Consider the following 26,035-nt stretch of genomic DNA (forward strand, 5'->3'; position numbering starts at 1 on the left):
CTGATGCGACACACTCATTGCAAGCTGGCCAGATTAGATTCTCCTTTCATTTCGTCAGATATTTACATTAATATCCTTTTGTCATGATATGAAATACTTCTGTGACTGTTCCAGCCTACCTGCAGTGCTTAAATAGTTTTGAACTGTTCAAGAGAGTTATAAAATGCAGATACTTAGTGCCTTGCCAAGAGGGTATCGCACTCCTGAGCGATAAGAAGAGCAAGCTGGACTTCTTCGATGCCTCTCAGGCGAGGGGGGGCTCACGGAGATGGCACACCCACATGATTTCAGTGGGATCTTTGGGACGCCTGACCTTTTACTACATGCTGCAAAAGTTTACGTTTGGCAAGCGAGGAAGGAAGAGGAGCCGGTGATGCGCTGCAGTCATTTGGGGGGCGGGGGGGGGTGGAATTTATCCCTGTTGGAGACCGAATGACCCTCTCCCGGCCTCGGGAGCCGGGCGGACCTGGCGGGGAAGCGGCCACGGCTCCTCAGGGAAGCCCAGCCTGTCCCCCCCGCCCTGCCCGACCCTCTCCCCCCCCCCCCCTTCCCAGCCCGCCTCCCGGTGTTCCCGGGGTCGCTCCGGGGGGGGCCGTGCACCTCCCGCATCCCGCTACCCCCCTCCGCCCCACATCAGCGCCGGAAAGCGGGGACGGGCTCCCCCCCCCCCGAGGTCTCCCGAGGGGGGGACCCGCTCCATGGAGTCCCCCCACGCCGCTGATCACCGGCCGGGCTCCGGGATGCTTTTCCCTCGGGATCTGGGGGGGAGGGGGGGGAGGAGCGGGGCGTCCCCTCGGTTCCCCTGGGGGCTCCGTGAGAGGCTCAGCCCCGCAGGGGTGCCGAGGGAGGCGGGGGGCGGGGAGGTCTGGCCGAACTAAGGGTCCGACCTGTTGCTTTGGGTGAGATGAACTCCAAGGCCGGACCCGGCGGGCAGCACCCGTTTGCGGTGCCCGGGGGGGAAGGGGGTGTGGGTGTGGGGGGGTTACAAACCCATCCGCCCCCTCCCGCCGCTCCTCAGGCGCCCACCGAGGAGCGGACTCTGCCGTCAAGGCTCGGCTTGGCATAGTCCGCCGAGCGGCTAATAACATAACAACCCGGCTTTGATCAACCCGAACTAATTATCCCTCTTAATTAAAGCCTTTAGCGGTTGTTTCGGTGTTTTGGCAATGGCGCAGCGGAGGCTCGCCGCCGGGCAGAGGCAGGGCCGCCCCCCCCCCGCGTGCACCGCAGCCCCCCAACCCCCCCCGCAGTCACCCCCGTTCAGATATTTATTTCCACCACGTCAACGAATTCTTTTTTTTTCTTTTTTTTTTTCTCTCTCACGTGCAAGGATCAAACCGAAATTCAAATCCGTACATAGCGAACCAGCTCTGTCCATATAGATACGATATTTGGGGGGAGGGGGAAATCAGGGAGTGGGGAGGATCACCGGCAGGCAGCGGAGGCAGGGCAGGATCAACACAATGGAAATATATATATATATATATATACCCGGCTCGGGTAATACAGATCCCAAATAAATACGGCAGAAATTGGCTTGGCGCTTTTTCTTTTTTCTTTTTAAACCATCTCTTCACCTGAGATGCAACGACAACCAAAAAAAAAATCCTTAAAAAACAAACAAAAAAAATTAAAAAAGAAACGAGGAAAGGGTCGGTCCCACAAACGTTAGTGGCGATACAGAGAGCGCAATACACAAAACCGCTGAACGGGAGCATGCAAAGGGGCAGGCGGGCGCTCAGGGCTGGAGCGGCGGGGCCGGCAGCAGCGGCCCGGGGCCGGGCGGGTGGTCGGGCCCCCCCAGCTCGGGTGGGGGCCGGGGCAGTCCCAGCGAGCTGTCGTGCAGCTTGCGGACGTGTTTCTTGAGGTCAAAGTTCCTGCAGAAGCCTTTGCCGCAGGTGGGGCAGGTGAAGGGCTTCTTGTCGTTGTGGGTGTGCATGTGGAAGGTCAGATTGTACACCTGGTGGAAAGCCTTGTTGCAGATATTGCACTTGAACTGCTTCTCCCCGCTGTGGGTCAGCTTGTGGTTCTTGTAGTTGCCTGGGGAAGAGAGGAGGAGGGCAAAGGGACGCGGGGTTGAGAACAGGACGAGGCAGCGAGGAGAAACGAAACAAAACAAAACAAATCCGTAAAGCAAAATCCCCGACCGCTGCCCCATCCCCAGAGCCCGGCTGGAGCCGGCGCTGCCCGCCGGTCCCCCAGCCAACACCCGCCCGCTCCCCATCCCGCCCGCCGCTCTCCCTTGCGGCCACCAGAAGGGAGTTATCGAATAAACCCAAACCACGTCGGCGGCAGAAATAAAACCCCGGCGCGTAGCCTTCCCAGCAACGCGGGGACAAGAACCGACCGAACTCCTGCGCTCGGAGAGGGGAAGAAGAAAACAAACAAACAAGCGGCGGGTTGGCTGGCCCCGCTGCGCTGGGAGTGCGCGGGGAGCGGGAGCCGCGGGTCGGGCCGGCGGCGCTCCAAATTAACCCCAATGTCTAATCACAAATTAAAACCAAAATCAGCTCTCCCCCTCCACCCCGTCGCAAATTGTCCCGACGCTTGACCTCGCCTGGGGGGAGGGTGGGGGGCCCCGGCAAGGGAGACCGGTACCTTTCTGGTGAAACCCTTTGCCGCAGAACTCGCAGACGAAGGGTTTGTAGCCGGCGTGTATCCGCGTGTGCGTGTTCAGGGTCGAGCTCCGGTTAAAGGCTTTGCCGCACTGGTTGCACTTGTGTGGCTTCTCCTGGAGGGAAACCGACGGCCGAGTCGCGACTTGCGGGGTCTGTGTGCCGGTTTGTAGGGTTGGCGGGTTTGTATGCGGGGCTTGCGGGATGGCTTGCGGGCTCTATGCACCGGTTTGCGGGGTTTGTGGGCTGGGCTGCAGGGTTTGTGCACCGCTTTCCAGGGTTTGTCTGTTTGCAGGGTTTGTCTGTTTGCAGGGTTTGTGGGTTGGTTTGCGGAGTCTATGCACTGCTTTGCGGGGTTTCGGTGTTTTTTTGCGGGGTTTGTGGTTTTTTTGCGGGGTCTGTGGACCGGCTTGCGGGGTTTGTGGGTTTGTCTGCGGGGTCTGTGGGCCGGTTTGCGGGGTTTGTGGGCCGGCTGCCGGCTCGCCGTCGAGCCCCCAGGAGCGGGGCACGCCCCGCACCCCATCTCCCCCGGGGCAAGCGAAATGCCCGTCGCCCCCGTCTCAGCCGCTGCCGCGGAGCGGCCGGGGAACGCGAGGGTCCCCAAAAAACCGTGAGCGGGGGGGTGTCGGGGCGGGCGGGCGGGAGGGAGGGAAGGAGGGATGGAGGCTCACCTGGGTGTGGATGATCTTGTGTCGGCACAGCGTGCTCGCCTGTCTGAAGCCCTTCCCGCAAACTTTGCAGACAAAGGGTCTGGCTCCCGTGTGCACCGGCATGTGGCGAGTTAAGTTGTAATGTGCATTAAATACCTTGAGAGCGAAATCAGACAAAAGAGAAAATAATAACAACAATTGCGATTAGCAGGCGAGAGCGCCGAGGAGAAGCCGTCGTTCAAGCATAAAGCGAGCGAGCGGGCGGACAGACGGACGGACGGGGCTGGGGGAGCCGGGGGGAGCCGGGCAGCGGCCCTACTTGCCTTTCCGCAAACTTCACACGTGAAAACTTTGGGCTTGCTGCTCGGGGAGCCGCGGCTGAACTCCGAGGTCTTGTAGGCGATTTTTTCTGAGAGGATCTGGGCGCTCTCCTTCATGTAATGCTGGAGCTGAGCCTGCGACAAGTCCTTGAAGGCCACCCCCGCCGGGTACTTGTCGACGGCCGGCAGCACCAGCTTGTTCCTCTCGGCCAGGTAAGCCTTGGGCGGCGGGTGCAGGGGAGAGCTGAGGAGATAAGAAGCCACCGGGTGGATGTTGACACCGGAGGACGGGTGACAGGGGCCGTCGCCTCGGTTGAAATAGCACAGGGCTCCCATGGCGTGGAAGGAGGAGTGATTGACCACTCGGGGTCTTACCAGTTTGTACTGCTGCAAAGGCAGGGCGTCGCGGGGGAAATCTCCTTTCAAGCTCAGGGCACAGTTCAAGAGATCGCCGCAGCTGAAGGAGGGCGAGGAAGAGGAGTCTAAATGAGCCTTCCTGGGTTCCGCTCCGGCCGCCGCCGCCTTGGGCAGGGAGTCGTACGCCACCGGGACGAAGGGGATCATGCAGGGGATGGAGGAGCTGAGGTGCAGCGGGTGCTTGGGGTCGGCTTTGGCGGCGGAGCCGTGGAGGAGCTGCGGGACGGGGACGGAGCGGGGCTCCGGCGTCCGCGCCATGATGCGCTCAATGGAGAAGGCGAGGGGCTTGGGCGTGCTGATCATGTTGCTCCTGGCAGACAGGCTTTCTCTGGCCGGAGGAGTCGCTAGGATTTTGGTCGCCGTGTGGTGGCCACTATTGTCCATGGCTGGATCGCATTTGTTCGCCCGGTTTGAGCCGCTTTGGTAGACGCCTCTTTTTTTTTTTTTCCTTTTTTTTTTTCTTTTCCTTTTTCCCCCTCCTCTCCCTTCTCTCTCTTTTTCTTGTCACTGATCTGCGAGGAGAGAGCCCGGCTCCGCCGGCGGAACCAGCCTCCTCAGCCCGGTGGGCTCCCGCCAGCCCATCGCCGTTTGCCTCGGCGCACCAGCGACTTGGGACAATCGCTACTTATTTCTGTCAATAGAAAGTGTTGTGTCAATAACGCAGCCAAGATCTCGCCAATCGTTAACTTCCAAGAGGAGAAGGTAAACTAGATAATTGCTCAATTCGCTTCCGACAGTCAACAGGAAAAGTTTCTCCCCCTACCCCCACCAGTAAGCGGCTACTTTTCATTGGCGCCCGCGCCTCCCCCGCCCCGGGAGGAGGTGTCTCCCCCTCCTCCGTGCCTCTCTCCCCCTCTCCCCGTCCCCCTCTCTCTCTCTCTCTTTTTTTTTTTTTTTATTATTATTATTATTTGCAATCTGCTTAACCAGGCTTTAGAGGCCAAGCAAATCCGAGATCAATTTTCTTGTTTGGCTTTAAGTGACATCATCTAAAATCATTGTCCAAGTGCTAAACAGGGACATGCGAAACCCGATGCGAGGGCGGGCGCTGGGCCGTTCGTCAAGCGAGGTGCCGCAGAGGCAGCGGCTGGAGGGGAAGCGGCTCGCTTCCCCGCCACTTTCCAGCCCGAGCTCTCTTTTGTGCGTGGGTGCGGGTGTGCGAGGGAGGGAGGAGGCTGCCCCGCTCCTGGGACTGCTCCTGGCCTGCTCGCCGCGTGAAAGAACAAGGTCAGGTGGCGGTGAGCTTTTGGAAAAACGCAGTAAACAAACGAGCGCAGAAGTGGCGACAAGAGCAGCGCTTGGGGGTGCGGGAGCCGCCCGGGCCAAACCCGGCGGCTGTTTGTGAGCGAAAGGATGAATCAAAACCTGGGGCTGGGGAAGAGAAGGGAAGAGATAGGAACAGCGAGTGCCTTTTAAATCTGAAGCACTATATATATCTATATATATGGTGTACCTGCATATACAGGAGGTACAGCTTTTTTCCCCTTATATAATACACGCACAACACAAATACCGAAATCTCAGGACCGGTATAGACACATAAAGAGGCATCTTTGTGCACCCCGCTTGTCGGTACGCGCCCACCTGCGCGGCTGCGGTCCCCCGGCGCCCCGGGACAGCCCGGCGGGCCTGGCCCGGGCGGGGAGCGGGACGGCGGCGGGGTCAGGGGCTCGCTGCATCCACCCCCGTCCCGACACCCGGCAGGTCGGGGGCAGAACAAGCTCCAGCTCCTCCCGCCGGCCCGGGGTTCGCTCGGCCGCCGAAACCCCCGGGAGCGGCCGAGGGTCCCCCCGTTCTCCCCGCCGCCGGCAGCGGTCTGGGGCCCCGGGGAGGGATGGACGGAGGGATGGAGGGAGGGAGGCCGTGACCGGGCCGATGCCGCCCTGGGCCACCCTGGTTCGAGGAGGACAAGGCGGCCGCTGCCTCATGGCGGTACCTCCTGAGCCGGGAGCCGCCGTGCGAGCACCGGGGAGCGGCGGGGGACGGGGGAAGAGGCGTCCGATGGCGGGCGGGGGCCCGGGCATCCCTCCCACCCCCCGGGGAAGCCCCCCGCACGCCCTGCCACCTCCGTGTCTGCCCGTCCCGTCGGTGCCCCCCGTGCAGGCTCCCCGCTCCGCTCGGCTCCAGCCCCGCTCCCCGCTTTCCCTCGGCCAGGGGCAGCTCCCCCCACCCCCCCCATCCCTCCTTCGCCCCCCCGCAGACGGGTCGCGGCGTTGAGACCGCAACCGCTGTCCCGCACCGGGCTGCCGCAGCCCTCCGCATCTCACCCGCTGCTTCCTGCCCCGGCACCGCTGTCACCGACCCTGGGGGGGGGGGCTGCGAGGAGCGGGGGGGCCGGGGCCGCGTCCCCCCGGCACCGTGCGGGGCAGCTGCCCCCTGCTACCCCTACCCGCTTCTCCGGGTCGGTGTCTCTCGCCTGTTTTGTGCCCGGCAGAGAAGAGTTTCCCCCTTCAGAGCAATTTACATTTAATTCAATCTAGGCAAATTTCCTCTTGATTGGTGCTGAAGAAGGGAATTATTGTTGAGTGGGTTTTAGAGGCTTCAAATCCCATATACTTAACATGTTAACAGCTTGCTCTTAACTGGTCTTTTTGGGATTGGCTTTTTGACATGTGTTTGAAAGTAAAATATGTAGTGTCATTTGAGCAGGGTAAATATCCCAAAGCAGCAATTACGGCCCCGCCATCGCAATTATACCGGCCTCCTCGACACCGAGATGCGCTCTCGGAGGAGCGGGAGCTGTATTCTTCGTTACGTCTTTACGGAGATGCCTCCTTTGCTTTCCGTACGGCGCACGAAAACTTACGCTCGTGCCTAATTATTAAAGAGCGATCTAAAAGCCATAGTCCTAAAATTTTTTTTCTTTTTTGGGAAGTCATTCCGTTCCGACTCAGAGATGGAGCCTTCCTGGTGCTGGAGCTGCCCACAGTATAGACAGACCGACTAAAATCAAGGTCTATACGTTTGTGGTTTTTTTTTTTTTGGTTTGGTTTTGGGTTTTTTTTGTTTGTTTATTTTTTTGTTTTTTTTTGTTTTTTTTCTTTAAAGCCCTGTCCCGAGCTTCGCCTTGCGCTCGGACGGCTCCTTTTTCGCGACGTTACACGTCTGCCAAGCTGCAAAGCTGCTGCCGTCGTGCCGGCTGTTCCCGAGGCAGAGACATTTGCAGGCTCTGAGGGGGGCGAGAAGTCACCTCCCGGCCTGTACCTTTGTTTCGGGGGGCACGGGGGGGTGCAGGCCCAGCCAGCCGTCCCCCCCCCGGGCCCGGACCTCTCCCCGGGCTGGCGGCGCGTACCGAGCCCCGGCGGGAGGGTCGGGGGGGAAGGAGCCGGCCCTCCGGCCTCCCGCAGGTACCAACCGCCCGAGGAACCAAGGGCGAAAGTTTTGCCAACAGTCGATTTCGCCTCCTGCCCGGGAAAGCCGCTGTTCTCTTTTTCCCCGTAATCGGTTTTGTGTTTCATTCGCTCTAAGCTATGCCCGTGATATTGCTCACTTGCGTTGTCACCAGCACGGATCTCCGCGCGCTCTCCAGGTCCGGGCCACCGGCGAATTCATCTCGGCGTCGGGATTACTCCGATCCGATCCCAGCGGCGATTAGAGGGAGGTAAAACACCGCCTAAAGCCTAATCTTCAATTTCTTTCTCCTTAATAAAACGAATAATTCCATTGCGTTTTTGAGTTTAAAAAAAAAAAAAAGGATTGAAAAGGATAATAACTGCGGTAACCTTCTGCTGCGTGCATCCGCTTCTCCCCGCAGCGCGGGCGGCCCCGCGCAGCTCCCAGCCCGGAGCCTGATTGCCGTTATTATTATTCTTATCATTAATAGTGCCGCCGTCGAGGTTCGCTGGGGTCTGCTCTCGCCACATACCGGTCCCCCTCCCCCCCCTCCCCCCGATCCTCCGGCTTTGGGAACAGGTGATTCCCCCCCCGCCCCCCGGCAGACCCCGCCGCAGCGAAACGCACCCCTAAAACCGGGGATCAGCCTCCGGCCGCCGGGCTCGCCGTTCCCTCCCGCTCGCTCGCCGGCTTTTGAGGGGGAAATCGAAATATAAACGGGGCAAAGAGTCAAACCCGGGGGGGAGCGGAGCCCGGGGTGGCCCGGCTGCCGTCCCCCCTTTATCAGCCGGCTCTGGGGGGGGTCCGGGGCCGCCGTCCTTCCCGGCGGGAGGCTGCTGGGGCGGGGGAAGGGGCTGCCCGGGCCCGGCGGGGCGAGGCGGGGGCGCCGGCAAAGGGGGTGTCGGGGTGCTCGGGGTTGTAACGCTCCGGCGTGCTCCTCCGGGGAAAAGATATCTATACATATATCATACATATATCTGTGTGTGTGTGTGTATACACCTTCTGAGGCTGTGTGTAGCCTCCCCGTACGGTGGGTGCGCGTTGGCATCCCTCCGCGTCAGTCCCACCGCAAGGCAAAGAATAAAGTGTTGCTGTTTTGAACCGAATCCGTCACAAAAGAAACAAAGAATAAACAAAAAAGCCCCACAGCTGACGCTGACCCGCCGAACACCAGTGCTCCCGGAGGTAACACCAAGCTTGGCAGCGCGGCGCGCCCGTCACGGACCCCTCCAAACCGGGAACCAAGCGGGGGCAAACGGAGCCGTTAGACCGCGGACGGGCTCCGCGTGCCAGCGGCAGCACACCTCCCCCCCCCCCCCCATCCCCCATCCCGCCATCCCGCCGGCGAGGGGACCCGGCGGTGCCGCCGGCTGCGGCGGGCCCCGGGTGGCGGCTGGGAGGGGCCAGCGGCAGCCGGAGCCGCCGGTGACGCTGCCCCGCTTGTTCCTTTCCCAGTCCAGCGAACGTTGCCCCCCCCCGCCGCTAAATGAGCTCCTCGCGCTCTTTGGCTCGGGGAAGCTATTTGGTTTTTTGTTTTTTTTTTTTTTTTTTTTTTCTTTTTGTAAGATTCCTGAATAGGATCAGGAGCAATTAACTTATTTTTGTTTCTGTTTTCTCCCGGCGTGTTGGGAGCTAACCCGGGGCAGAGCAAAGAGCCGCTCGGCTGCGTGGGCGCCTGCGTGCTGCCCTCTCGGCACGGGGAGGGGGGTCCTCCATCAGCAGGCTGCGGGCACGACACCGGGGCAAACCCCGCTCCCCGCGGCTGTGCCGCTGCCCGCGGGGGCGGGAGGAGAAGCCGAGCCACGAACACGGCGAGAAGGACAAAAAGCAGGAGCCGTGGGTTGTCGCGGCCACTGCTAGACGGCGCCCGGCGAGGGGTCCCCACCGCCCCCGCACCCACCCCCGGGCACGGGGGACAGCTGAACAGCCCCCGGGGAGGGACAGTGCTGCCCCAAAGGTCAAACGCTTTGGGGCTTGGTTGTGCGGTGGGGTTTTAATTTTTAGCTGGTTGATTGGTCGGCGTTTTTAAGTCTCTATTAGCGTGGGACGGGGGCTGCGCTGGGCATCCTGGGCCGGCCGAGGTGCCTCCGCGGGTCCCACGGGGGTCTCAGGCTCCACAAACTGAGCCCAGCTCCCCTCCCTTCGAGAGAGACCCCCCCCCCCCGTCGCTGCCTTGCGGCCCCCGCCGCTCGCTTGCCGCTCGCCCAACGTTTGATCCAGAGCCCCGTCGGAAGATGCACGACGGGTGCTCCCTGCATTGGGGGGTGGGGGGTGTCTCCCCAGAAACCCACCCCGCAGCCCCACACCCCCTCCCTGGCACTGCCGCGCCCGTCGCTGCCCACGCCGAAGTGCCCCGATGGCCCTCCGCGCCGAGGGCTCGCCCTGTCCCAGCGAGGGGCTGTGGAGACGTGCGGGGCCTGACCCGAGATCCCCCCCCGGGATACCCCCGGGACCCCGGAGCGCGTGCCGTCTCCCCACGGCCGAGGCGGGAGCCCTCAGCTTCGGGTGCCTTTGCCCAGCACCGGGTCCCCCGGGCGAGCCGCTTCCCCCCTCGCTACAGAGCTGCCTCCGCGGCCGCGCCGGCTCCTGCTACCGGGGCCGCCCCTCTCCCTGCTCGGGGTGCCCCTAAAAACACGAGTCCCACCGGCGGGGAGCCCACCCCCGAGGTCACCCCCCCCCGCGTGCCCTGAGCCCCTCGATACACGAGTGACAGCCCGAAGGGGGACCTTGCTTCCCTGCCGGGGGGCTTCTGCGGCGGCTGCCCGGGGGCTGCCACACAGACCCCCACCGGCCTCCTCCAGCTCGGCCTTGGTTCACGGCTTTGCAAAGCCAGTTACTCAGAAAAGACTGGAATTAATAAGGAACGGGGTGACCTCTGGGGCGCCGTCATTTCTGTACCCGCCTTCCTGCGATGCCCGCTGTGCCGCCTTTCCAGTAATAGCAGGTTCTCAGATACTTCTTGTCTGAGTTAATTTCTCTGGAATCACAAATAGCTTGTAACTTCTTCATGGTTACATCATCTTTGGGTTGTTTTTTGTGTTATTTCCTTACTCATCTGGCTTTCACCGACAGACATGTCTTGCAAGTACTACATGCAGATGGAATTGTATAGGAAAGCGCTCGACATATGGGGTGTAAACGTATCGCGCTACGTGAAATTTGAGTATCTCAGACCTGCTTCAAGCCACAAAAATTCATAGTAGTTTTGTTTTTGTTTTTTTTTTTCAGATGATGTCAGGGCAGAGAAAGGGTTGATTGCTCCCTGAGGGACAGGGATCTGGTGGGGGGTCCCCAGGCTGGCAGGGCCCCACCATCCAGGGATGGTCCCTCTGTCCCCAGCCAGGGAGTGGGGCAGGGGGAGAGCCGGTGGCAACCAAGCCCGGATCACCAACCTGTTTGTGATCAACAGGCACGTCTGAAGTCAACCCATGGGTCAGCGTCGGGATTAGCAGGGCCCACGAGCGAGGGCAGGCAGGGCTGCTGCTGGGCCAGAAGCCAGCACTCCTGCTCCATCGCTGGGGCAGAGACCGGCCACCCTGGGCTGAGCTGAAGGGCAGTGGCCGTGGGTGGGGGTCCCAGGTGAGGCTGCTCAGGACCACAACAGCCTGTGAGTCCTCCTGAAGCCCTGACAGGTGAAATCACTACAACCTACTCCGTAATTGTCCAAATTGATAGGGAGAGTTGTTTGCTTTACCAGGAAACCCTTCTTGGTGTGGAGACAACTCAGGACAGAGGACAGGCCCACAGGGGAGGTGAGTGTAAATCAGTGTGTTTCCCACAGAGCTTTTGGCTGGCGGGGCTGGGCAGATGGGTCACTGCCAGGTTGGTCTCTGCTGAAGGAGAGTTGGACCTATCGCCTGCTGGGCTGTGCTGGTGACAGCCACTCCTGTCCCAGTCCTTCTAGTTCCCACTTCAGGCCCCCACACTATCAGTGACAGTGTCCAGTTTTGATATTGCTTCCTACCCTCGTGTCACCTCAGAATCTTAAAGATCTCCTAATGCCTTCTCACGGGGAGAGCTCTGCATGGAGCTGTTATGCTGCTGCACCAGGAGGCCTTGGCAGCTTCCACGCACCGGCACGACTAGGATGAGAGATGGGAAAGGGGTATGTGGTTCTTTCAGTGCTGTCAAAGCCCAAACCAACCAACCTGTCCGGAAGCCTGGGAAGGGTGGAAAATGCCGCTGAGGCTCCCTGCGCTCCCTCCAGCCCAGCAGTGCTGGCAACGTGAAGCGATGGAGGGGAGCACTGCGCGTGCCCCGCCTGGCCCTCGGGGCGAGCCCTCAGCTGGGGCATGGCAAGTTGAAAAGAACAGTCACCTCCACCAGCTCCCGCATCTCCCATCTTGCTGAATTCACCTCAGCTCACATGCAGGTGAGGAGGCTGGTTTGCCACAGGAAAGAAACTGCCACTTTGGGTTTCTCCCTGGGCAAGCCAGGAAGAATCGCAGAATCATAGAATCATTACGGTTGGAAAAGACCTCTTAAGATCATCAAGTCCAACTGTCAACCCAACAGCACCATGCCTGCTAAACCATGTCCCGAAGTGCCACATCTACATGTTTTTTAACACCTCCAGGGATGGGGACTCCACCACCTTCCTGGGCAGCCTGTTCCAATGCCTGACCACTCTTACAGTAAAGAAATTTTTCCTGATATCCAATCTAAACCTTCCCTGATGCAACCTGAGGCCATTGCCTCTCGTCCTATTGCTGGTTACTTGGGAGAAGAGACCAACACCTGCCTCACTACAACCTCCTTTCAGGTTGTTGTAGAGCGCAATAAGGTCTCCCCTCAGCCTCCTCTTCTCCAGACTAAACAGCCCCAGCTCCCTCAGCTGCTCCTCATAAGACTTGTGAAGAAACGTAACTTGCCCTTCCCTGCTTGGCGGAGCTTCCAAGAGGGCTGCAAAAGACTTTCCCCACAGCTCTTGTCCTCAGCTCCTGCCACCCCACGCGCTCGCGACAGATCCCTGAAGCCCTGTGGCCTGTTCTTGCAGGGAAACTTCACGCTGGCCTCGCAGACCCCCAGCAGTCCGTCAGCGAAGCCCTTCGAGTGTAACACTATGGCTCAGCGAGAACCCCAGTAACCCTCTCTGCTGCTTTAGGTATCACCCTTGTCCGTGTTCTTTCAGATTTTTGTCTACACGAAACCAGGAATTAGTCATGTTCCTGGGGGGGAAGCAAGCTGCGTGTTTCATAAGTTGTGTGAGTTTTGACTCCTGTGTATCTGAATTCTTTCCAGCTCATACTGAGGGCATGGGAAAATAAGCAGTGGGCACTGTCTGTTCATCTGTTACCGAGGGGCGTTTGTTTGCTTTTTTTCTTTAGAAAGCCATTGCATCCTTGGATATTTGTTTGCTATATATATATGGTCTATAAACCAAATACATTCACTATATATCACTATATCAACCAAACATCATAATCTTTTAGAAAACCCACTCGTTCTCATGAGGATTCATACAACAGTTCAGATGGTTTGAAATACTGAAAACATCTTTTAATTGTAGAATTCTATACAAACTTGGGTAGATACAGAAGTGGTCACGACAAAATGTGTTGTTATTGCCTGAAATTTTTCACAGAAATAGAAACATTGATGGCAAGCTTACTGACATCCAACGTGATGATATCTTTAAACTTGCAAAATGAATAGACACAACAACACTCCTAAGTAGTGTATGAGCTTGACTGTCCTCAATACATACCAACCTCAAAATACAAAGAAGCAAGATTAAAATTTTTAATGCACATCACATAATCATGTAAAATCAAGCACAAAAAAAGGTAACGAAGTGTAATCCTGAAAATACACGATTTTTTTTTTTTTTTAACCTAGGCCACGGACATACTCCAAGAATGATTTCCTGTATAGCTGTGTTTTAAGTGAGGCACACGTTTTGTTCTCTGCACAGGACTTCAATATCTGATGGAGATACAAGAACAAACGTCAATGAACAAAAGGGAAAGAAATGTAACCACAAGTGGAACTCAAACTCCATGCCAGTGTTCTCACAGCCCTAAGCAAAGCTATACATCAAAATTTGCTACGACCATTGTTCTCAAAAAGTCCTTGGCACTTTTCCTCTAATAATCTTACTTTTGTTTTTTAAAAAAATGGAGCAAATTACATTTCTGCACCTATATCGTAAGGCAAAACTATAAATGCAACTACAAGGACAAGCTACCAAAAAAACCCCAAGCCAAAGATAACCCCCACCCTCAGGCCATCACCCTACACCTGCAGACTCTTTGTGAAATAATATCACCCTTCCTCTTCATCACTGTCTTTCATAGTAATGCCCTGAAGTCCTCCCCCATCCGTGACTGAGACTGTGGCCTCCTCCACGGTCAGACGGCTGTGAACGGTGTCGTAGGTTTTACTGTTCAGCGTTCCCTCCAGCACGCCTTGCAGCCTGAAGTCTCGGTAGGTTTTCTGCGGCAAAAATAAAACATCCTGAATTGGACTCCAGCAAGTCTGAGCAGTCTTCCACCATGCACTGGTCACTTCTAGCCTGCCAGCAGAACAGCTTCGTTCCTCCCCTAGTTAGGGACCCATCATCTAGAGTTTGCTAAAGATTTTGCAGTCTTAATTTCCAGGCTGCATGAAATTTCTATAAACTCTAGAGAGTCTACAAGCCACACCTTGGTGATCATTCCTTTAAGAGATAGTGTTTTGTACTACATTTCTATAACTGTATGCTGCTTTCTCAGTGACTTCCATTCGTATCACTTATTCAACAAGAAACCGACTAAGAATTTTTCTAGCTGCATTTTGAAACGTGAATTTGGCCACAGGTAGTTCTGTCATTTGACAGAAAATTGAAATAAATGTCTGACTCTTTCCCCATAATATGAGTTTATTTGCATTTATCTTTACATTTATATGCCAAATGTGGGAAAATAAAATAAATTTAGATTATGATCTATATTCTATAATGTGAATGTTTCTCAGGTGACTACTTCAGACAGTTAATTTACATTCTAAGTCATCCACATTTTGAGTCACATCTTTTTTTTTTTTTTTTTCCCACTTGAGGAAAGTTTCTTTCCCTGGTATCCATCCTTCCTATGAACCAGCAGATACAACTTTTTTCTTTGACTTTCTATCAAGTAAGAATTCTGAGTGAAATAGTTTTATTCATTGATGTTATGTTCAAGTGAGCATATGGAAAATCATCTACTCTACCTTCTTTATTTTTAAATTGTAATACATTTGAAGTAATCTTCCCTGAAGTTAGCCTAAAAAGCTTAAGAAGGACGAGCTGATCTAGATAGTTTCTTATTTTGTGTACACTGTTACTACGAGTTCCCAATGTTTATGGAAGAGACTATAGGACAAAGAAAATGGAAAATAATTAGGGGTATCAGGCCCATTCCTCTGCTAGAGACCGTGCACAACCCATAGAGAAAGAAAAGAGAAGAGAGCTGATCTTGTTTCACTCAATACTTCAGAGAATTGCAAAAGACACCTCTCAAAATGGGTAACATTCAGCTGGGAGAATTTTTTTCTGTCACTGTCTACGATGATTATTTAAACCTTGTCGCAATCACTGCAACTAAGATATATTTGACTTTCATAGGTCAACTTCAGAGTCAATGGATGCAGCCTATGTTTTGCTCACACGCTTCTGCGAGCACCCTGACTGGTCTTTCTCAAGTGTCACCACTGCATTCCCTTTTTGTAACACTGTGCACTCAATTTCCTTTTACGCTGTTAACAGGTCCCACAGCCATTTCTTTCAGTCTTCCATTGTATTCCTCCCATTCTCAGACCAGCGCTCTGGGGTTCAGTCACTGCTCTTCTCTTGACATACTTTTGCAGGATAATAATGTTCACTTCCAAACTTCATTTTTCATTTCTCCCTAACTTTCCTCTTGGTCCTTGCCCCTTCTTTCGTCACGTCCCTCTGCTTGTGTCCCAGACATCTAACGACACCTTTACACCATCATGCCTCAGTCTTGGCTTTAATGGCAACAAGCAATGTTTTCATCTTCTGGTCATTCTCAATAATGCCACCACCTTTGCAGCATCCAAACATGAAAGAGTCATCTGTTTCTTAGTCATCCCATGCTCATTAAAAATTATCTCTTCCTACATTTTTTGAGCATTTCCAAGAGATGACAGGGGCAACACAGCCTCCCAGTTTTCGCAAAAGCAAACAGAGATGTCCTTCCATTCACTCCAGAGTTTGGAGGAACTGTGCCTCTCCACGTGCCTCTCCCCAGCTGGGCTGTGGCAGTGAAAGCTGTTTATGATACTCGAACCACTGTTTCTTATTTCCCAGCAGCCTCCTGTTTGCTGAGTTCCTGCTTTACCAGGAAATGTCTTCTTCTCCCACCAAAACACAGGTGGACAAGATTTTTTATCTGCCAGTACATTGACCAGAACCTCTTTGGCTGACATCATCTTCTGAGATCTTCTGTATCCACAGAAGGTGCCATGGAGTCACACACTCGGAATTTATGTGCAAAGCAAACCAGGTGTACGGGCATGGAAAGGCTACGGCCATAACCAGCGTGTTCCCATCACTGCCGGGAGCCGACTTCTTTGAACAAGGCCAGTGCCAGGCCGCAGAAGGAAGGCTGCCTGACTGTGCCACTCGTTCACCTGAACTTCGGTTTTGTAAGAGCCTCTTCGTTTAACCTCCCAGATGATACTTAACTGGTATAATTCAGTCTTACCATTCTTAGATCTCACCGGGCACGGTTTTTAGATCCTGTAACACTTTTTCTCGCCCAGAGGATGACTTCCTACACTTGAGAAGAGCTTTAAACCTTTCACAAGAGCCATTCATTTCAACCACAAATAGCAAACTGCTTCTACAATTCTGGCACATAATACAATGATGAGCCAAATTCTGTTCCCAGAGAAATCAGTTAAGGTTAAAAATAGCAAAGCTAAGCTTGAGTGGTTCAGGGAGCCGTGGTGACATCATTATGACTCTCTCTTTTTTCCTTTTAACTACTGAATACTGAAAGTTGCAGTTGTGATTCTAGCACCCACAAATTAAAATACTTCTGACTCTACAGCCTTGCATGAACTTCATGAGAAAATATTTTACAGAAATCAAGGTCACCATTGACAACAGGTGCTTCTTGTTCCACATTTATACGGAGAACAAGAAATGTTCAGAGTTAAACAAGACAGAATTAAAAGGAAAAAAATCTGAAATGGCTTCCTGCCTCTCGCCTAAGGGCATTAACCGAGATCTAAAAGGGAGTTAGAAGAAAACTTTCTTTTATGGTAGGTTAACCCATAATCGCCTATTGCAAGGCAATTTACACTTCGCTCAGAAGCATTTGACATTGGACAGTGTAAATGGCTGAGGACTGGGCTGGAGCGATCAGTATTTCTATTGATACTTAGAGTATGAACAATTAGAAAATGTTATCTAATATATTGAATGTTGTTTTCCAATTGAACTTAGTAATCACATGCGCGTAAGAAACAGAAAATAGTTACTTCTTAGGAGAGTGGGGAAAAATGAAGAAAGAATGCTATTGTGCTTGTCACGGTAAACAAAAAAAAATGAGTAATATGTCAAATAATAATTTATTAGGAATACAATACAGCATTGCTGTACAGCTAGCAGTAACCTACTAAAATTCCTTGGAACAATCTTAATTGTCACTGACTACAGAATGGTTGACAATTACTAGTGCACATATAATTAACATGAGAGGTTTTAATAAATTCTTTTTCTTCTGAAATTTGCTACAACTGTGAAAAAAAATTCCCAGCCTAAAACTACATAAGTTTGCAACTTTATTCCAGATTTTTTAACTTTTAGGATGATCTACACTTAGCCATGTTAACACTTTATCACTTTTCTCTCTTTATTATGCAGCCTAACGAACACATTTTATTTACCTTCACTATCTTGATGAGAGTCTTCAGCTGGTAGATGTGAAGCTGAAGGTCTAATCTATCAGCCAACCACATGCATATGACTTTCATGGAGCTGCTATACCATTGCTGAAAAGAAGGATAAAGAAAAAAAAACAACCCACACTAAATAACCCTGCAGTATTCATTTAACAGATTTGGTAATGAGAGGTAATGAAACACTTTGAAACGATCACAGATCAGCACTTGAAGTCAACAACGATATAATTTCCTGTTAAGAGAATTGCATGGGTCAGTAGGAAATCAAATAACTTGACCTAGACTGTTCTTCACATGAATTAGCAACTGCCATTTTATCTTTCAGTTACAACATTTTCAAGCAAAATAGCGTTATGCACTTTGCTATCTGTCAGTAAGAACGGACATTAAATACACAATTACATGAGAGAATTGACAGCTAAAACAGCAAGGGAAAAACACAGGTAGGGTATCTTAAAAGAGATTTTTGCAGTACCTCGGTTTTCCAATTCAGACAGGAAAACAGCATCAAATATGGAATAAGGAATCTGTCTTTCTTTTTTTTCTTTTAAATCACTTCTTCATTAAGGAAAAAATTCAGAACTCCGTGGAAATTGTATTCAGGTATGATCAAAACACGACTGCACCCCCCCAAATAAACATGTTAAATTTTTTCTTTTTAATATGTTAATTGCTAATTATAATTACAGCCCACCTTATTTCCTTTTTGTGTCTTAGGCATGGGCATGTTTTCACTCAAAGCTTCACGAATGGCTGGGGTAAGAATAAGCTCTCTGCTGTTCGTGTCTATGTTACCGTAAAAAAATGCTCAGATCCAAATAGCTACTATAATAGTTCTTTCACATTAACTGGATTAAAAGAAATTTTACTAAACATAGTCGTAGCAATTTTCCTCCCCGTCCTGTAAAATACCAACGAGATGTCATTTAGTCAAACTGTAAAAAGGAAGGGATTTTTTTCTCATTTTAGCAGTGAGAGATTAAAAGAGTTTGTGTCGTAGCTCTGTTTCTAGCCTCTTCCCCACAGGGAAGAGGCTTAAATTATTTTCTAATGTAATTTCCTGCGTCTTTACAAAATACACAGATACGCAAAGAGAGGAAGTATTGTGCATATTTGAAAATGCAGCATGTTAGGCAAGGTATACATTGTGAAGTAATTCAAAGGAAGGATCAAACATGTCTCATTAGCCATCTCTACAATGACAAATAAAATGAAATACATATTGAAAAAATGAAGACAAATTATTTGCTATTGGATGTAACAAGAGACAAAAACAGAATTCTTTAATCAAAATGTAAGGTCTCTGGCAAAAGCTTTAAATATATACAGTAACTATATGTAAATACTTTTTCCTTACAGGAAACAGTCTCATCTCATTGTAACTATTGGTTTTAAGGCAAGTTTGAAATAAGAAATAGGATTTTCAAATAATAATGACTTCATTTATTTTGTTTAATGTGTTAAAATGTATTTTAACTATAAACCATTGGAAATAAATGTCTTTTACTTTTTTTTAGAGCTTCTCCTATTAATTTACTGTTTTACAGAAGAGAACAAACGCACCACACGAAATGCAGACAGCTGCACATTTCATAAAAGTAGTTTGATTTATTCAATAAAATGGGACTGATTGGGTATGCATAAAATGTTGGGTTCTTATCACTGAATGACATTCTTATATGATTTACGTTATTTCACCCCAAACATGCATGCTGGTTTTGATTTCCTTTACAAGCATCTGTAAAATATTTTTAATGTGTCAGAGTTGTTACTAAGTGGCAGCTGTAAATATATGACAGGTGTTGTATGTATACAGATGTCTAGAAAACAAAATACAGTTGAGCTGATTCACTTGATGAACGCTATTGATCTAAGAAACATAAAAACTCACATGCCAAGCATTCTACCCAGAACATCTATTGTTATGTACAATAAGATGAGCCCAATTATTATATTATCACTCAGCCTCTACAGTTGTTAATCTTTAACATAATCATGGTAGATATAGAGGATGATTTTCGTAGTGGAGTTTTCTCAGAACTGATATTATTCCATAAAAAAAATAATCCAATAACACACTCACGATGTGTTTGGTTTCTATCAAGTAGAAAGCAGAAGGGGCTCAAGCTTGCTCACACAAACAAACTACGGACGGGATCAAAAATTCCTTGATCGGTTTCCCCATGCAACACCACCAAACGGTGCCAGATCACTGAGAATAGACCCAGTCCCAGTTTTCTGGCAAAACATGTGTTTTAAAGCCCAGCCAGATAACTTAATTAAAATGGATGCAGTAAAAATTAGAGTCTCCACACATATCTGTGATATACTTGCATGCACTGAAAACAAAGCTAAGGAATTAGAGGGAATTAATTTTGCTACCCAAATTGGTGAATGAAAACAATACAATATCTTTTCCTGACTAGTTTTGACACATTAAACTTTCAGCAGATATGTTTCATTTGGTGATTGTGAACACTCTGTCAACATACCTTGTTCAGAAAAAATACCACTGCTGTGGTATTAGAAAAAGATGCATTCTTTTTTTGAATTGTCACGGTATTTTTAACAAAAATCACATCCAGTATATTTTGAGAATCCTCCTACAGGTACTTGTGGATAGTATTCCTGTTCACTATTGGCCTTAGACCCACTGGTTTTGAGCAGTTAGTATAGGCTGAAGCTGCATAAACATAAATCTGCGGGACTTCTTAAGCAGAAAAGTAAACATTTCCCTATCGCTTCTTTTGGAGCCTGTTAAAACGCACAGAGCTGCAAATGCCTCTCAGAGGTGGAAGCCAAGGCCACACATTTTGCCAACCTTGAGCATGTTATAGAGGCTGGGATGCATCTACTGCGGCTCATGGGAATCTACTGCAAACTCAGAAGCTTCAGCGATTAGATAATGACACAGTTTTTAAGTAATACTCATTTAAAAAAAAATCCTTCTAGCTGGTTTTGAGAAAAAGTCACTTTCCCGCTAGTAACAATAGCACTGAAAGGACAATGCGACTCTTGCAGATGTCAATAACACGGTCTTAGTGCCATATTCTTTGCTGTCGCCTATGCAAGAATAAAGCAGTAAGTGTTTATTATGTACTTTTTTCACATCAGCACATAACAGCAGCCAACCACTTTAACAAAAATATGTTTGCCTCCCTGTTTCCCCCCCTCTTCTCATTCATAGCTCATCCAGCTCCTGTAAGGGCATGCATTACTCACTTCATTTTCCTGAGATACCTCTTTTAAAGTAAAAAATAAGAGAAAAGGAAAGGCTAGGGTTGACTCTGTGAGACCCCTGTATTTATTCACACTTATCGTGCATGACTGTAGACTGGTAAATCATATTAGCAGCCTGTCTCCCCATCAAGCTGCTACTTGCTTTCCAGCCCTGGGAAGGTTCAACAAATCAACAGGAGCACGGAAAACAGAACATCAGTTTAATCTAGTGTTTAAGGTGAAGTTTTCAAACCCAATCTAAGAAGATCTTTAGAGCAAGCAACAAGCTGAAGGGCTCAGAAGGTGGTATTGACAATGAAAGAGTGCTGAAATATTGAGAAGCGCAGCACTTGTGCATTTTTAATAACAAGAGGGTCAACAAGGACACAGCTCCCTCAGTGCCAATAGTTGCCACACCAGGGCTATAAACGCTCTCAGTTCATCAGATTTCTTAAACAGTTCATCAGCTTTCTTAAACACCCTAAACCCCCTCAGCGGACCTTTAGTCTTAAATTAACAAACCAAAGCAATGAAAGAGGGTGTAGCTTGAATGGCCAGCATTGATCCCCAACGGGGCTCGGCGCGGCTACAGGCACTGAAAAACTCGCTCCATTGTCGGGAGGAATTGACAAACCTCCTCGCCTAAATAGTCCAGCTGAGGCGGGCTGGAGGCACGCAGCTGTAAAGGGCTCCCCTCGCCCCGCTCCCAGCGCTCACAATGCGCCAGGCATGAGCTCTTTGTCAGGCCCAGACTCTGCAATTTTCTAACAAGGATTAAAGTTGTTTCTCGGCAGGGCCAGTGAAAAGCGATTTAGCAACATACCGTGCTTTCTTCAGGCAAGTTAAAGACAAGTAGTTAAGGAATTTCATTATTCTGCTGAGCGGTGGAAACACAAAACAAATATATTAAATATTCACCATCTTTCTGGGTGCCTGAGCTATAACATTCGCAGAACGGTTCAATTAAATATAACACTTATCGACTGAAAGCAAGCACTTCAGATTTATTTTTGAAGTTTTTATAAAAAGGTGCAGCTGTTTGCCACCTGGAAGGAGGCTCAATACATACTAACACACAATGCTTCAGCCCTTCTAGGGCTGGTATCCCTAACGCCTGAGACACAAGACCCCGCCGGGTTTCTATATCTTGCCTGCTCTTGATAAATGGGGACTGTCAAAATGCTTTTTCTGCTGAATATGGCAGGGGGAACAGCTTTTCTAGGAGCCACATTTTATCTTCCTACCGAAGCCTTTATTGCGCTATTGATTAGGCATTGAGTCGCTCAGACGACAACGGGAGCGTCTTTACTTCCTCCAGCTCTACTTTTCCTACCAGGAGCAATAACAGAAAGCATTCTTCTCACTGAAGAGATCGTACATCAAAGGCAGCACAAGCTAAAATGCATAAGAAATACTACAAGCATGCTAAATATTAAGTGCTAAAATGCCCACTTTTTATTAAAAGGCAATGCTATTATATTGTTTCAAGATTTTGATAGCTGGCACTAGTAGTGTGCCAAGGAACTTCTAGAACATCTGAAAAAAAAAGGTCAAATGACAAAAGAATTCCTTAAAAAAAGCAAAGCAAAAGTTAGAAAAAAGTTCCTGATTTAAGTTTCACAATTTATTTCCCTCTGCAAAATACAAATAATCATACCGACTTCCTTTGTTGAATGCTTATGATCATGAGGGAGCCAAGCATTACTTGTAGTGTCTTTCAAAATACTCTTGACGTTTAGAAGTTACAGCTGTATTTTCAAGTTTAGGTGTAGACATCACCCACCTAAATAAGCACTTTCACCTGAGCAGAGAAGAACTCATAGACTCTTCTGAAGGCTGGAAATTCTTGGTAACTCTTAAAAAAAAACTAACTGGGGAAGGAATGCTCAACCTGTGGGCCACCATGATACACCAGAAGGTCGTTTGCATCTTGTAAATATACACAGGAACACCAAAGTAAGAAATCTAGTCAAAAGAAGTAATTAACATTCAAAATACATTTTTTGCAGAAATGAAAAATATTTAGTTGCAAACTAAAAGCAACAACGAAGTAACTTTGCATATGATATTTATGTTTTTCCCTCACATTTAGGTAGCCTTTTGATTAAGAAAGCCTGAGAAACCTTTGAAGGTTGAGACAACTGTAGGTAGACATAGACAAAAAAGTTCATGTATAAGCATCTAGACATTTTGTTTGCACTCTTCCTGCCCTATCAATTCTGATTCCCAACACAGGCAATTTATGGTCAAAATACCCCTTTTTTCTGCTGGAGGGAGACCAGAACTTATTGACTAGTGAGGCAGTATCCTCTCACCACCCCCTGCTGTATCTTCACTCTCCTGGGAGGAGCAGATTACCTCCACAGTGACTTTTCTGTTCTAGATTGCACTCATCATGGACGTGCATCAGTCTGCGAGGCACTTCCAGTTGCATCTCCAATGAAAATAACTGTGCCAGTCACCAGCAAAATCAAGGAACAGACCCTGGGGAAACCTCAGAGAAGAGAAAGCCCTCATGCAAGAGCTTTCTCATCCCACTATCAGCTCCATGTGGCTTCATGGTGACAGCCACTGCCCTTCTGCGACAGGTCATCCAACCCCACAGAAATGTGGTTTCTCATCATACATAGCCTCATAGTGCCACAACATAAATGTTGAGCTAGCTTTGACTCTGAGCACTCAAGTTTACAGTGACATGCCTGAAAAAATATTCCCACCAAAATTCAGAATTTTTCCTTTGTGGGAAGCCCACGCGACGGTGGTATTTTTTGTGTGCGTGTGTCTCAGTGTTATTGTTCTGAATCAAGAGAGTGAGACGTGCTTCTACATTAGAGTCAGTAAAATTCAGTTGGCTGGTCATTTTGCTGGCCTTTGACTGTAGAAACAAAAATTATACCATCTCTAGATACAATAAAATTGTCATGCACACTTGTAGCCCGGATGTTCTTACAGCAACCCTAATGCTTTTGGCTGTTTGGGTTTTGGCAAGATAGTAATCTTTCTGTTCAGAACATCAAAGAACTTTACATTATTTCTATGAAAAATGAAGAAAATCTCTACCATCCGATTCAAAGCACTGCTATGACTGGGTAAAAAGTTTTATGTGGTATAAATTTCATAGTGAAATAAATACAGAGGGAAATGGCTGACATTCCAACTGTGCCAAGAGTTAGAATTGTATCTCCACTTCATGGGCATTGATCAAGCTCTACTTACCTACATGTTCACTTCCTGTATATTTACTGTATCTGGACACACTACTTTTATTGTTATTTACAACATATAAAATACAATCTGAAAGGATGTTTTAACACACTTTGGCTTTCATCCAATAATAGTCTATATCCATTCATATGCAGACATAAGAACTGGAAAGTTTGGGGGCTTAATTTTGCATTTTCTTTAATGTTCACAAAATTCAAGTAGAACAATATAGGGCTTAGGGGGTCACCATGATGCCACTACTTTTATTCTTTTTGCATTCCCCCCCCCCCCCCATGAATTTTAATTTAAAAAAAACTGAAAGAAATGAAGATTAAACTAAGCACGAGTGGAAAATCCATGGAATTAGCCTTGTTAGAACCACGGGGTCAGCAGGCAGTCCAAACAAATAAAGCTTTTCTTGTACACTGAAAATCAGATGTTTAAAAGCCCTTCATCTGTAAAATGCAAATGATTAAATCAATATTAAATGCAATATGAAAAATCTGTATTTATCTCTGCCCCCCATTTTGCTTCAATTCCTTCCCACATTTTCATCCAAGGACCTGTCCGAAAGTCCCCCTATTGCTGTATCACTCATTTCTGCTACAACACTCCCAAGCCCTGCATTCCCTCATGTGCTCCTACTTTGCACAGAGCCCCTGACACCCACCTCTTCCACCCCACCAATGTCTTACGCTTCTAATGCTTGGCACCACTTCACAGAATCACAGAAGCACAGCACAGCAGGGGTTGGAAGGGACCTCTGGGGATCATCTAGTCCAAACCCCCTGCTGAAGCAGGGTCACCTACAGCAGGCTGCACAGGACCTTGTCCAGGTGGGTCTTGAATATGTGCAGAGAAGGAGACTCCACAACCTCCCTGGTCAGCCTGTTCCAGTGCTCCGTCACCCTCAGAGTAAAGAAGTTCTTCCTCATGTCCAGCTGTAACTTCATGTGCTTCAGTCTGTGCCTGTTGCTTATCCCTTAGTCCATTACTTAGCAAGGCACCTTCCTGCAAATGTCTCTAAGGCTTTTCTCCAGCTTCTGCGATTTGCTTCCTCGTCTAGACCTGAAATGCTAAGCCAAGTTTTGAACTTTGGCTTGGAATGTGCAAAAATGTTCACAGCCTAAATTACAGCTACATGTACCAGGAAAGGAAAAGCCAGCAAGAGACCACATACGACCACTTGCTTCAACACTCAAACTCCTTGTGATAAAGCGATCAGGACCAAGATTTCTTCAGCTTGGTAACTTCAAATTACAAACTCTGCTTGGGTAACAACTGCATCTTTCTTTTTTCTTTTTCTTCCCCCCCTTTTTTTTTTCTTTTTTGGTGCTTGTATGTGATTGTAGCACATTTATTAACTTGTCTCTTGCGCCCTTGCTTGGCCAGGGAAGAAAGGTTTTCTTCTTTCCAGTGGGACCCTTCCTTTGGTTTCTTTCCCCCCTTTTTGTCCCATCACTCCAATGAACCTCTCAGGGAGCTCAAAAATATTTCATTTTCTTAAGAATGACTAATTGAAACAAACACTTTAGTCTCTAGTCAGTCTCTTCTTTGCCTATTCGAATGAAGGATTCCCACTGTCACTCCCAAAGCAATCCGGAGAAAAGGGAAAGGAGCTCAACAGAAAGAGGAACCCAAACCCTGACAGAAAGACCCCGTTCAGCAGGACTTATGACAACAAACAGGTGGACAGCTGCTGGATGAGATATTTTGGTGATATAAGGAAAGAAATTACGCAAGCTAGTTTTCAGAAATAAATAATGAGAAGAAAAGAGGGAATGGGGCTCACTTAAAGCATATTAAGCATATTTGAAACTTCTAGGCAAAAAGAATATTATCCTGAAACAACAAAAACCATCTAACACATGAAAAGCTTATCTTTTAGGAGGAAATTCAAGTTTTCATATTTTGGGCTGATAATTAGAAGCTGGCTAGTTGCTATGGAACTGCTGCCAATTCACAAATAAATATACGCTTTTAATACAAAATTTACAGTACTCATCTCTCCCTGCATGGTATACTGGTTGCTAAACAGCAATTACAATATTTATGCTACTTTGTAATGTTTGTGACCTTCGCTTTTTTTCTGGCTGCTTCACATATGGTAGATGTGCTTGGAAACTGGAAGTTTGCAAAATTAGACAGGCATAACTTCCTTCTGTATCTGGACATATGTAATGTTACCATTCTGATTTTAAACACTAGATGCTAACATAACGCTCATGACCGCGGCAGACTAACAGCACAGACAGCTTCCCTGCTCCACTCTGGATATGCAGTGCATCTGTGAACAGTACTTCCACAGGTTATTCCGGTGCTAAAACTCTCTGGAGCAAACACTGTCAGTCTTGCTAGGCTGGGTGCTGTGTTGCAGTTTGTGTGTATC

General features: G+C 49.3%; 2 protein-coding genes across 5 annotated transcripts in view; both read right to left on the reverse strand.

The window, feature by feature from the left end:
* Window positions 1-1,738: 1,738 nt before the first annotated feature.
* FEZF1 (FEZ family zinc finger 1) lies at window positions 1,739-4,386 on the reverse strand. Its single transcript, XM_075429002.1, has 4 exons — window positions 3,589-4,386; window positions 3,287-3,421; window positions 2,599-2,731; window positions 1,739-2,040 (listed from the first exon to the last, which is right to left on the reverse strand). Exons 1-4 carry the CDS (start codon window positions 4,384-4,386, stop codon window positions 1,739-1,741), a joined length of 1,368 nt encoding a protein of 455 aa, XP_075285117.1.
* Window positions 4,387-12,846: 8,460 nt separating this feature from the next.
* The window catches only part of CADPS2 (calcium dependent secretion activator 2), a 325,438-nt gene continuing 312,249 nt past the window's right edge, over window positions 12,847-26,035 (reverse strand). For all 4 annotated transcript variants that reach the window (XM_075428325.1, XM_075428323.1, XM_075428324.1 and 1 more), the window contains 2 exons: window positions 17,209-17,313; window positions 12,847-13,770 (listed from right to left, as the gene is read on the reverse strand). In XM_075428325.1, the coding sequence (XP_075284440.1) occupies window positions 13,600-13,770; window positions 17,209-17,313 (276 nt within the window). In that variant the 3' untranslated portion in view covers window positions 12,847-13,599. The remainder of the gene's footprint in view (window positions 13,771-17,208; window positions 17,314-26,035) is intronic.

This window comes from Opisthocomus hoazin, chromosome 8 (assembly GCF_030867145.1).
Source record: "Opisthocomus hoazin isolate bOpiHoa1 chromosome 8, bOpiHoa1.hap1, whole genome shotgun sequence".
Lineage (NCBI taxonomy): Eukaryota > Metazoa > Chordata > Aves > Opisthocomiformes > Opisthocomidae > Opisthocomus > Opisthocomus hoazin.

Coding starts and splice junctions, on each gene's coding strand:
- FEZF1 (XM_075429002.1), bottom strand. CDS start 4,386: ATGGACAATAGTGGCCACCACACGGCGACCAAAATCCTAGCGACTCCT. Junction 2,732..3,286: donor ACAAGATCATCCACACCCAG/GTGAGCCTCCAT, acceptor GTTTCCCTCCAG/GAGAAGCCACACAAGTGCAA. Junction 2,041..2,598: donor CAAAGGGTTTCACCAGAAAG/GTACCGGTCTCC, acceptor TCTCTTCCCCAG/GCAACTACAAGAACCACAAG.